Source organism: Aplysia californica, unplaced genomic scaffold (assembly GCF_000002075.1).
Source record: "Aplysia californica isolate F4 #8 unplaced genomic scaffold, AplCal3.0 scaffold00191, whole genome shotgun sequence".
Taxonomy (NCBI): domain Eukaryota; kingdom Metazoa; phylum Mollusca; class Gastropoda; order Aplysiida; family Aplysiidae; genus Aplysia; species Aplysia californica.
In genome coordinates this window covers 530597-543401 of record NW_004797461.1, presented here as the reverse complement: position 1 = coordinate 543401, position 12805 = coordinate 530597, and the positions used below count along the sequence as shown (strand labels likewise).

Sequence of the window (12805 nt, the reverse complement as noted above, 5' to 3'; positions counted from 1 at the left end):
AATTTCATCAACCCGAGAAGGAAGGCGTGTAGAGAACTATAATAAAAATCGTCTTCCCAGCTTCAGAATATCCGGGTTTCCCGTTCGCACAAACAAGGAAAGGTCAAAACACTACCAACGTTCATCACATCATCACATAACGTAATAAGCATCCCTGCTAACGGTCAACACTTTTTAAAAAATCTTTAAAAGGCACCACTTCTTACAGCACTTGATCCACGAAGCACCAGAATTTCATACAAACTCATATCAGCACAGTATCAACCAGTTTCGCGTTTGATCTGTTTCCTGAATCTTCGAGTTCCCTTCGCTTTCTCTCTCTCCTTCCCTCTCTCCAACCATCTCAGAAGACACGTAAACACAACTCTTTCTTCCCTCAAGCGGTCGTAATGCACAATTATTGGCTTTATTTATTTCCCCTGCAAAGGCAATTCGCACTTGTTTGGGACTCTTTAACGTCAAAGAAGAATTCTATATGTGTGAGATTGAGCACCCGTGAGTGCGGAATTATCACGAATTAAAACGCAAAAAGGCTTTCGAGTGTTCTTGAGCTCCATTTGTTTTTCGCCCCATTGGAGAGGAGATGCTGTACACACGATTATTACGCGCAGAATCATAACAGATGGGTTGTTCCCCTTTGTTGCTCTGTTCTAAGGGGCATAACTGAGAACCAATAAATCGCCTCTGCTCAGGAAGGGACACGTATCATAATAATGTTTTATTGGATTGTAAGTATGATATAAAAAAGTGATAGTGTAGATGATCCACCACCCTCGCCCTGGTTTCTTTTTTATCTATTAATATAAGTCTCTTACGTATAGGTGCAGGGGAAAAGATAGGAGTCCTAACAGCGAGAAGTTGGAGGGGGGGGGGGGGGGGGGGGGAAAGGGAGGCGCATAGAACTAGTTTCAAGGACAGAGGGTACACTATACATTGTCCACCTAAAAAAGTGTCAGCTTTTGCGACTCGCAAATCAGAATGGTCACCTCAAAGTAAAGGTCTCTCTCTCTCTCTCCCTCTCTCTCCCCCTCTCTCTCTCCCCCTCTCTCTCTCTTTCTCTCTCTCTTCTGTAAATTAAATATTTTAAAGATTATATTTGCTCTTTATACAAAAGTGCAAGTGTCTGTGACAATTCTTTGTGGTGCAGTTGAAGGGATGGAATCTTTTCAGTGATTGCTGTTGCTGATCATGGATGAAAGTTTTATGAGTGGAAGACATTTTCAGGAGAGTATTTCGAAAGAGTAAGATAGTGTAGAAAGACTGTGTGGGTGCAAGAGTGTGATTTGCGAAATATGGTATTTTGAAAACTAAATATTTTGTTGTTTACACAACATCAGTTCCTCTGTTTGGAAAGTAGAAAATTACACTGAAGGATTGGTTAAATCTTGTTTGAAAATATTATGCCTATCTGCAGATGTCAGGGCTCGAAAATATCCCATGGGAATCTGCTGTTGCTATTTTGTCAGATAACATTCTTCATTCTTTGTCTTAAGCTGGTTTCACTACTATAGAACATACTGGTCATTGATCAATGTTTTTGTGTGATCCCCTCCTTCCTTCTATTGCGTTTTAGTGTTTTTGTAATCCTAAACTGTACAGTGTGAAATGTAGCCACTATTCTGCCGTAAGCTGACTAAACGCCTTTTAAAAATTTTTTGGTGCCAAATTTTTTTATCTGCTGAATTGAAAGCCTGGTCAGTTACCTTACTCGTGGGAAAAAATCAAAGTGAAACTGTGATCAGTTTGGAAATAAATTAGAATTCAAATTTAGGAAGAATGCCTCTTTTATGCTGACAAAAAGCCTCCTTTTCTCAAAACTGCTGTGAATTAAAAAAAAGGTGTTTTGTCAGTTTACGGCAGTATTTTACTGAAAACTATAACTCAGAGTTTAATATATAAGACCTAATTGTGTTGCAAGTGCTGTAAAACTCTTACTAAAACAAAGAGAAGCTCATTAACAAAATTAATGCGGGAATAAACTAGACAAAGAGGAAGAATAGAGAGTAAATCTTTTTAGAAGGTGGGCTGGTTCAGCCCTGACAGTTGCAGTGGTGCGAGGTTTGTGAGACAGATCCTTTCAGTGAGATGAAATTATTTCATGATAAAACATCTTTCCCCACATACGTTTTGATTGTACTTCTGTCTCTTGCAAGGTCCAGAGCCTAAAATTAACTCTGCAGACACTGATGTGCTATAGTATGGCAGTACAAATTTTTGTACAGGTGCACAGTGTGGACGTGACTCAATGGCCCACGCGCCTTTGACCCTCATCTTATCTATCTAGAACTTTTGTTTTATGTGGTAAACAGTGACATTATATTTATAAACAATGATACTTTGTCATTATCTGGCTTCTGTGGTCTTTCTTATCTTCACTTTTTGGAGTGTAGTGGTAGAAGTATTGCTAGTGTCCTGTTTATATCATTATTACCTCCTCTTATCAGCATAATTAACGCGCTGTCCATTTGGTCATCTGGGTTTTTTTTTCCTGTTGTGTGTTTGTTACCACTTAGTTTTGTCTCTCTTTTTATCCGTCTGACTGTCCATATATAAAAATATTTTTGTCTGTATGTGTGTAGGTGTGTGTGTGTTTGTCTGTGTCTGTCTGTCTGTCTGTCTGTCTGTCTGTCTGTCTGTCTGTCTGTCTGTCTGTCTGTCTGTTATGGAGCTGTGTGGCCACCTATTTGTCTGTCTATCAGTCTTTTGTCTGTTGTCCTTTTTTTCTGTTTGTTGTCTGCCTGTGACTGTCCTCTTTATGTATTTGTCTGATTGTCCAATGGTCTCTTGTTCCTTGTGGGTGGTTGGCGGGTGCTTTGATGTGGTTTGCTTCTTCTTTCCTATCAGACATCTATTGTCCTTTTCTCCCCTTCTTCTTTTTTATGTTAGTTACTGTCTTGTAACATCTCTAATCTTCTGGTGCTCATATGACCGTATGCAGTTGCGAGGGCCGTAACACCTCTACTAAAACTAAACAAAACTCTTGTTCCTTCTATTTGCCTTGTCTCATTTGGACAATTTGTCTACTGGTATCATTTCTTCAAAGATTCTGAAGCCAATTGATTTAAGTGAACTAGTATTATTGCAATGTTCAGCCACTGTTGATCTTGTTCATGCCTTTACTTCTGTGCTGTTGTCATCTAAGCATTTGTTAATATCTGGTCTCTACTTTCCTCTGTCTGTCTGTCTGTCTGTCTCTCTCTGTCCTCAACTGGTCTTTGTTATTTTGTGAGAAGGTTTCAGTTTGAACTCTAATGGTGTGGATGGTTGATGGGTGCTCTAGTGTGGTTTGCTCCTCCTTTGGTATCAAACATTTATCATCATTTTCTCACTGCTTTTTTTGTGCTTGTTACTCTCTTGTAACATCTATGATCTTCGGCACTTATGTGACATATTTATGTTGCAAGTACTGTAAAATGCTCACTGAAACGAAACAAAAAATCGTCTCTAATTTTTTTTCCATTGTTTTTTTGGTCTTTCTTTTTTTCTGTTCTAAAGACTGTCTCTTGCGAGACTACTTTTGCATGATCTGATAAAGGGGGCATATGTCCATACTACTATTATAGTTTCTTTTTGACAACTGAGGGGCTCTTGTTGAGGTACTTTTGCAGTTTGGATTTTTCAGTGCACCTCTTCAGTCCTCACATTACTGTTAACAAGACACCAGAGAATGTTTACTTACCCGGTACTTTCTGACTTTTCTTGATTATGGTTTTCTTTGTAGATTCACAGTTCATTTGTACATGCATCCCATGAAACTCTGAATAAAAATTTGTATTGCTCAGATTTACAGCTTCATTTTCCTGTTACTGTGGGTGGTTGGAGGGTGCTCTGGTGTGGTTTGTTCCTTCAGTCCTATCAAACATCTATAATCATGATCTCTTCTCCTTTTTTATGTTTGTTACTCTCTTGTAACATCTCTAATCTTCGGCACTTATATTATGACCTTATATGTTGCAAGTGCTGTAAAACTCTTACAAAAACTAAAATTGTATTTTGTTTAACCCTTTTGTGAGTAAGAAAAAGAGAGAATAAGAAGTGTTGTTTTTCTCTGCAAAAAAATATGGTGCTCACTTTTTGCCATCCTCCAAGATGACTCCTCTCTGTTGGTCCTGTACAGGAAAAAAAAATACTCCCAGAGATCTCAGTGCTTTTGTATTCTATTGTGTGTCTCCAGGATGATACCAGAGGTGTCCTTTGCGGTATTCTGCATCAAGGTTGTGCGCTACTGCATGTACATGTGGCTGCCAATGTTTCTGCTCCAGTCAGTAAGTGAATAGATGTTGGCTTCTTTCGTGTATGTTTTTGTATTCCACAATTTTAGTTGCAGGGATTCAATATTAAATCAGAGGTGCTGATTTTCTAGATAAGTCCTGAAATCTGGACTTCAGAATTTGTCCAGTTTCTGCTTGATTTCAGACAGATCATTGTAAATATAGCATTGAAACAAGATGTACTCGACAATATGATCCATAAATTTTGAGTTCTGGCTGAAGTACTTCTAAGGAATCTGAAAAGTTCTTGATTTTCTTGCTAGCAAGTTGGCACCTCTGTGAATTAATAGTCCAGTGAGACTAGAAATTAAAATTATAAACACTTCGAAATCAATATTGGCTTTTCAGAATTTCATGGTCATATTATTTTTAACCAAACAAAAGAAATTAATATTTTTCTTGGAAGTGCCAGCTAAGAAACCATTGATCTTATAAATATGTTAAATACAGTGTTTGCTTGTTGGGTAAAAGACTTGTAACAAACAACACAAATGTACCATGAATGCGACAATTTGTGCTCTCCACAAAAAGTGAATTTTCAATCAGCTGATTAACCCATGTGTAACAGATTGCTTTATTCCCCTCTTCAGTTGAACTATTCCCAGAGCATGGCCGGCATCTTCTCCACAGTCTTTGAAATTGGTGGCGTCACAGGCAGCGCGCTCATTGGCTTTGCACTGGACAAGTCAGTTTGTGTTTTACCTCAATTTGTTGTCAGAAACGGACGCAATGTTTCCTAGCATATTTCACTGCGTCACCTGATTTTGGGGGGGGATTTCATTTCATGCCCAGTAGAAATATTAGCTGTCAAGTTTATAATGCTAAAGAACTTCAGTTCTGATGGCCCCATACAACTGTCAGTTCATTTCTTTGCTTAAGAGTCAATGAAGCTGAAAGCAGAGATGCCAACCAGTACGATTTTACGTATTTTAGTATGATTTTTTGCCGAAAGTACGCGAATACGACTTTTTATGAAAAAATATGCATCCTGGAATGCGAAAAATACAAGATTCAGCTTGGGCGAGTAAACCTAATTATGTCAAGTCCCATCTTTTGTCAAAATAGTATCAGTATCGCAGAGCTGGAATTTTTAAAAACCTAGTCCGATGTGGTCAGTAAGTTCATTTTTGCCGGTCGCAATCGGGATATATTCGTTCAGCTTTTCCCCGTCCGGAGAGTACGTTTCTCTTTCACGCGAATAGGCAGCTATGGCGGCTGGTAGAAGCGTATGTGACACCGAGGCTCGGTCTGGAAAATCAAGATCCACTTTCGCTTTCGCTACCACCGAGAAGTTTGCCAGCAGTTGTCTGATAAAGCAACATTTGTGGCATGCAGGTTGTGCAGTATGAACGCAATGTCGCCGTGCAAATATAATGTAATAAATACTCGGACTCATCGCTTTGGCTGTCACTTGAAAAAAAAAAAAAAAAGAAAAGAAAATACAAGCGTCGTCCGATTTTAGATTGTCTGGCTTGCCATCGTGACCGGTCTCTGAACCTGCGCGCATTCGCATCTTAAATAAATGCGGCATCGTGTGAGTAAACACCGTCTTTGGTGGGAGTAACGGCGTTGCGAAGTATAGGACTACGGAATAGGGGAGGAGATTATTGATTTTTTGGGGGGCTACACCAGAGGACAAAAACTTGGAAGCACATTTCAGAATTTTAATTAGAGCTTTTTGCAAAGCGCACGTTGGTGCAGGCCGTGTGCGGAATTGGGACCCCTCATACTCATACTGTAGGTGCTTTTTCGGTAGTTCCAACCCCCCTTATTTGAGCCTGACCTACATCTAGATCTAGATCTATACGTTTGATTCGCGGCAAGCTAAGATATCAAACCTAACAACTGCAAAACATTAAATTGTGGTAAAATTCAGGGGGGTATGCCCCCCTGAAACCCCCCACCATATTTTTATTTGGTCAGGGGCAAGCCCCCTCCCCCCCAAAAACCGGCGATTAACAATTGCGGGGTGGGAACTACCGAAAAAGCGCCATACTTTGCAAGTCTGTGTTATTGAAATAAAGTGTTTGCGTTTCATTGGATGGGTGAAAGTAATTATACCTACTTTGATGAGTGATAGATCTAGTAAATTATACCTACAGTGTATGTTGTAGCTTTCTGTTCAAGACTGGCTGATTTTCAGTGTCACTGCATCTTGCCCTACCCCAGTTGTTACAACTCTCACAGTGCTTGGGTCTACTTGAACCATTCAAGTTATTGCTTTTCTCTGAGTTTGAGCAATAATTTGAGTCTGTCAGTTCATAATATGAATCATGACACCCAGACTGGTTCTTGATACAGTAGTCGAAATTCTTGTTCTAGACCCTTACGAACTCTCAAAGCAGGATTTATTTTTTATGTAATAATGAGAGGAAAATATTATATAATAGACTGAAATACTTAAGTCAAACAAGACCCCAGTACGACATTGAACACTGACATGTTGTTGACTGGATACATGTATATTGTACGCGTATGTGCTCCCTTTTTCAAGCTGGTGAGCTAGTAATTTTTTTCCAGGAAATATTGCTGGACACCCTGAACATTTTACTATTATTACTGGTTGGTCGGTCGGTGGTGGGGAATACACATTTTCCCCTGAAAATACACATTTTCATATTTCCCAATACTCATTTCGGTTTTCTGTGGTTGGCATCTCTGTGAAAGCTTTTATTTACTTATAAGCTTCTTTCTTTCTGTTCTTGCACATTTTCCAAAGTCAGATGAAGAAATTAATGGGTTTGTGGCTAAAGCCAAAAATAAAGAATAAGATTTGCACTTAATGTTGAAATCGTTTAACAAAACTCCTCTAAAATTATGATTATCAGAAAATGAGGAAGAAAAAGGAAGTACAGAATAATGATTTTGGTAACAAAACAAGAAACTAAAGTTTATCTCTGAAGAATGAAGATATATGCTATTAAACAGAGGGAGCACTAAAGAGGGTATCTATGAAATTGGAATAAAATGGGAAGTAACCAGTTGTTAAGTTGCAGTGTATGCTGAGGCCCCTCTGTTGTCTTGAATGACTTGAGCTAGATTGCAGTATTAGATTTTCATCTGAACTTGCTTAAACATTAAAATAAAAAAAATAAAAATTCGGGGGGGGGGGGGGGGGGGGAAGTCACGCTATATCTAAAAAAAGGAGATTTATTTTGGACAAGAGGTCATGGCTGATGACAAACAGTTTTGAGACAATGTTGTCATTGGATGATGTTCTTTAACTTTGTACTGTTAAACCGTATAGTTAAGACTTAACTCATTCACTACGCCGAACCGTGGGGGGGGGGCCACGGCTAAAGTGCTGTCAGTACGCTAACCCGCCCCCGGCGGCTCGAGAACCGATCTTGAATTTTAGCTTGGATTCTATTCCAATCCACATATCCATGTTAAAATAAAGGTCATAATATAATGTTGACTTCCGGGTTAAGCATTTTCACTGAAAATCAGGAAATTTAGATTCAGTTTTGAAATGTGATTTCGTAGTTTTATTCGACTTTGTTTTATCGCGATGCCAAAATTATAGCCCGGACACCAGTTTTAGTAATTTTACCCAACAAAATCTATCATTATTTTGCCCACTAAAGAAATGTAGGACTTTTTTTTATAATATTGATACGATTGGACTCATATTGCCAATGCACTGTTATTGAGAAATCAATATTTTTGAGTGCTAGATTTAGGTCTAGATCTAAATTGTCAAAATATTTTTCTCTCCCCAAAATCACTACTTTTTGATGAAATTACACAAAAAGTGCCACTCAAGACATGTATAGGTTTATTCCAAATGCAATTCTGAATAATTCCATATAAGATACGAGTGTTTTTTTTTGTTTGTGATCGTTTTTTAAGATTATAACATTTAAAAAAAAAAAAACAATATCGGATGTTATGATCCAAATGTACAAATATTATGGAATGTATGTAAATAACTGCAAACTTTTCAATATTTTCCAGTTCTATATTCATTTATGGTTATTTTGATGTATCATTTGACTAGGTGCAAACTTATTTTTTGAGTTTCACTAAAGATTATTATTTTTTTATTTTCAAATTCTATCGGCATCCAATCAAAATTGTGTTGCATAATTGCCTCTTACAGGAACCAAAGTTGAAAAATACATAAATAAACATTACAAATGTATTCTACAAACCATACTGAAAATATTGGTAAATAATACATTGATATTTATTTGAATTTGTGGCCCCAAAGACCTTTTAACTGCCCACTAGTTATCATCTCTTTCGCCCTCCCGAAAAAGGTTTGTCCACAAGCCGAAAATAATACGTAGTGAATGAGTTAAGATGCTGTTAATTCATGAAAACAGAAAATATAGGAGCTAAGGGTAATTTTTAACTGTAGAAGGTCATTTTGTCATATTCACTGAGAAAATTTAGGGGGAATGCTTTGACCTCAATTGCGTCTGTGATGATGAAAAACCCAAATAACAAACAAATTGAGACCCGTCTTATTTTTCACCATTGTTACGGAATATGTTAAGATATGCTTACATACTTACTGAATTATCCTTTATTTTTAGATGACCGTTGGGGCGCCAAGGATGATCTTGTAACCACTTTTCTCCATCGTTCTCTTTTTGATATGCTATAAATGCCCCCCCTCCTAACATTAGAATTAAAACTGCCTCCCATTTATTAAAGCTCTAATAACTTATTCCAGATTCTACCAAGGTCAGACTCTGCGTGGCATCACCATGTTTGTCCTCATCTCCACTCTGGGTCTGGTTTTCTTCATCCTGACCAGCTCTTGGGGTGTCCTCTTCAACTCTGTCTTCTTGTTTATTGCTGGAGCCTTCAACGCCGGACCAGACATTCTTTTATGTGAGTCACGAGCAGTATTGATTTAGGGCTGTTTGTATGTGGAGGTTAGTTATTGATGCTTGTAGGGTATACCTTGCTTTACTGACGTGCATATCATTGTCAGATGTTACCTGTTTTTCTTGATGTTTGCGCTTTTTATTTTTTAACAAGTTCTTCTTTACTTGCGTCTGTCAGAACCCAATCCTGTCGTAAGTTGTACGTTTTAGATATTATCAATTCTTCTTCGTCTGTTTGTATGTCTATCAGAGACCAATTCTGTCATAAGTTTCAGAGCATTTGCACTTAAATGGGGAAAAACTGTACAGTTATATCAACTCAGTAAAGTTTGTGGATAGCTTCTTGCATGTTAATACAAGAGTTCCGTAGGCATTGCCACAGTTGATTGAAGCTATAATGTGAATGGCTTATGGCCGTTGCAGTTTACTGTCCACATATGGACAAAACTTTGAAAACTCTGGTCTTGATGCATTTGACCTGAGCACAGTCTTAATAATCAGCTCTCACGTTTTCCTTAGAATCAATAATTCATGACAACTTGAATATATATAAATTGTTAAAATCAAGAGACTAAAATGCGTATTAGACTAATAAAAAAGTTTTTTCTCATTTTGTTGAAAGTATCTGATTGCTCCACACTTGGATAGCAAAATGCTCTGACGTCATGTCATGAAATCTTGTCTTTGTGTTTTGTGTAGGTGGCACTGTGCCCACAGAGCTGGTGGAGAAGCACAACAAGAATGCAGCTGTGGCCACCGTTGGGTTGGTTAATGGTGAGTGCTACTATATTTAATAGTAACAGTAATGATAAAAACAATATTAATGATAATAATAATGATAATATATGGCATTTATAAAGCGTTCAACCCTGATTAAAGTACACAGGCTCTGAGTGCTTTACAATATAACATGATGTTCCAGTTGTCTTGGACATTTTGATGTTTAATGGGCATACTTTAAATGGTTTAAAATGTTATTGGTTCTCACTCCCAGTTCGAAACAAAACATAGTTTTTGAAATGTCAAGGTTAAAAACATACTGATTGATAGATGCATATATCTTTTTATTATTCAAGAAGTTTACTTACGATTTGATTTAAAGAGTTATTTGTATTTTCTATTCTTTTCCATATATAACCTTTCGGGTTAGGTGTTCAGCAGTGTCTGATATTTCTCTTCCCATTGAGGAGCAATCAAAGAACACTTATGGACTAGTCTTTTATTCTAGCGATAATCATGTATGATATATTTTGCTCTTTGCCAAGGGAATGAGGCCAAGCTCTGATACAGGGGGCTTTTCTGAGCTTGGAAGAAACTGTAATAATATTTTGCTATGCTCTGTTTTAGGGGACTGAGAGTAAAGTTTTATTCCAGATTATTATGAAGCATGTTCTTTTTGTCATAGAAATATCATGCTTGTGTGTCGTCCATCCATGTTGATGATGTTTAAGAAATAAGCTCTCCTGACTCGGAATCGGAAAAGAGCAAATTCCTGTGCGAAAGGATAGGATATGGTCTGAGGTAGAAAAAGTTGGTGTACAAAGGGATTGTCACAAACATTAAAATTTAGAAACCTGGATTCGTTTCGGTGGTCCTCTTGTATCTGGAACTTTGTATCATCAACTTCATTGTTCAAAAAGCAAATTAGGCAGGAGAGTCTTGCTTGATTTACGGACAGAAAATATTAGTATAAGATGTTTAAAATTCATCATCTTCATTACCCTGCATCCACGAATAAACACTTTCCATCTTTCTTTATCTTGGGCTAGTCTCTACAAGTTGATGTAAATATCCTGTCTGTTCTAGTCACTAACAACAGCTATTTTGTTTCCTGTCTCCAGGTTTTGGTAGCATAGGGACCTGCATTGAGGGTCCCATCATCGGCTTTGTAGCAGCCTACACGGGCTGGTCTGGCATGTTCTACTTGATGATTATCCTGTCTGCGATGGGAACCTTGTCCACTTACCGGGCTGCTTCGATCCATGCAAGAGTGAATCAGTCAGCAGCTGACTTCATTGGGAATATAGCGTAGTCTCGCAGAGTGTGTTGCAGAGTGGATGTGTACATTCTTGGTTATTTATTTAATTCAGGGTCAGATCCAAACCTTTCTTTTCACATACATTATATATTTCTGTTTCATTTTTGGTATGTGATGAATGCTGCGGCTGTATTCTTGTGATGATGAAAGCCCATATCAAATTCCTTTGCTTGAATGCAGAGTTCATTGCAATGTTTTCATGACTGAAAGTCCTTGTAAAATTTACACCTTTATTCTTTATGGTTTCAAATTTTCGTTGAACAAGAAATGGTCAATGGTGTGTTTACTGTCTTGTAAAATGGTTTACCAACTGAACTTCTGTGTTGTCCATGACTATGGGAAACATTACAAAAAATAATACTCCAAACACTTAACTCTTTGAGCTCTGTGATGTGGAGTGTGTTGTTGCATTTCATGGTATAAGTATAAGGATAATGCATTTTTACTTTGGTTTTGTAATGGATGGTAAAGTTTGTCTCTTGTGTGTTTTGATAGAGCTGTGTGAGACACTGTGTCAATGGTAAAAGATTTTATCTGAATATAGAATGTTATCTATCAATGGTGATACTGATAGTTGTGGGTTTTCTTGTAAAGATATTGACTTTAATACATATAATGGTAAGGTTTAGTTTGTGTGTTCAGGGTTTAAATGCCTTAACAAAAGTGTGAAGAATGAACTATTTCTGATGCTGTTCATTTCCCCTCATCCAGATGTATCTTTTTGAACTATCTGTATTCGTGTGAAAACATTCCAATGTATAGACAGTTTGTTTTTTTGCGTGTGTCCAATGTTCATGAATGTTTGCAAGCTGAGAGTGAGAGGGAACTTATGGGACAAGGATCTGATATATGAAAAAGCCTCTTTCATGAAGAGATCATCGGGGGCTCAATGAAAATTAGGTTCTTGTGGAAATTAAATGCTTACAAAACAAAAATGTTTTTCATTGTCTTCTTGTAGCCTACCATACTTTGATAATAAAATGTCACAAGTTGATACAGTGCTGTTTTTATGAGTGATTACGCTTTTTTAAACTCTCTCCATCAGTGTGCCTGTGAAATTTCAAAACCTCTCACTTGTAGGATTCCATCCGAGACTTTTTTATTACTTGTAGTTTAGACATGTATGAAACACTCTTTAATGTTTTGTCAAACTTTTCTCTCTCTCTCTCGCTCTTTCTCCCTCTCTCTCTCTCTCAGTTCATTTTCATTTACTTTTTATGTTTTGTGAAACCAAAATGATTTTTGCATCACTTTACAATTAGTGCTTTATGTGGACACTTTTTTAAAAACTTTTCATTCTCACCACACACTGCAGTGTATAGATCTATTTATAGTACCTTTAAAAAAGAATTATGGAGTCCTCTGGCTAAGCTCTTTGCCTTGAAAGCAAAAGAAGTAGGGTTTGATTCCCACATGGGGAAGAGGTATCAAGTGTTTCATTCTTTCTAATGGGATATATCATGTTGTATCTGACACACACTGGGTTGACCTCTTAGACTTCTTTTGCAATCTGCCCCCTAAATACTTAAATTGTGTCCCTTGGGGGTGCCAAATATTTATAATTCTTTTTATAACAGAACACAATAAAGCCATTTGCCTCTTTATCTTGGATGACTAGGTACTGGCAAAAAAATGGTTAAATATGGTTACCTGTTTTT

The 12805-nt window shown here is 37.4% G+C and overlaps 1 protein-coding gene across 1 annotated transcript in view; it reads left to right on the top strand.

Moving 5' to 3' along the window:
• LOC101862948 (putative glycerol-3-phosphate transporter 5) overlaps positions 1–12145 on the top strand; it is a 23394-nt gene extending 11249 nt beyond the window's left edge. Inside the window, exons 10-14 of the mRNA XM_005098709.3 lie at positions 4175–4265; positions 4862–4956; positions 8953–9113; positions 9809–9883; positions 10951–12145. Of these exons, the coding sequence (XP_005098766.1) occupies positions 4175–4265; positions 4862–4956; positions 8953–9113; positions 9809–9883; positions 10951–11141 (613 nt within the window). The 3' untranslated portion in view covers positions 11142–12145. The remainder of the gene's footprint in view (positions 1–4174; positions 4266–4861; positions 4957–8952; positions 9114–9808; positions 9884–10950) is intronic.
• The last annotated feature ends 660 nt before the right edge of the window (positions 12146–12805 follow it).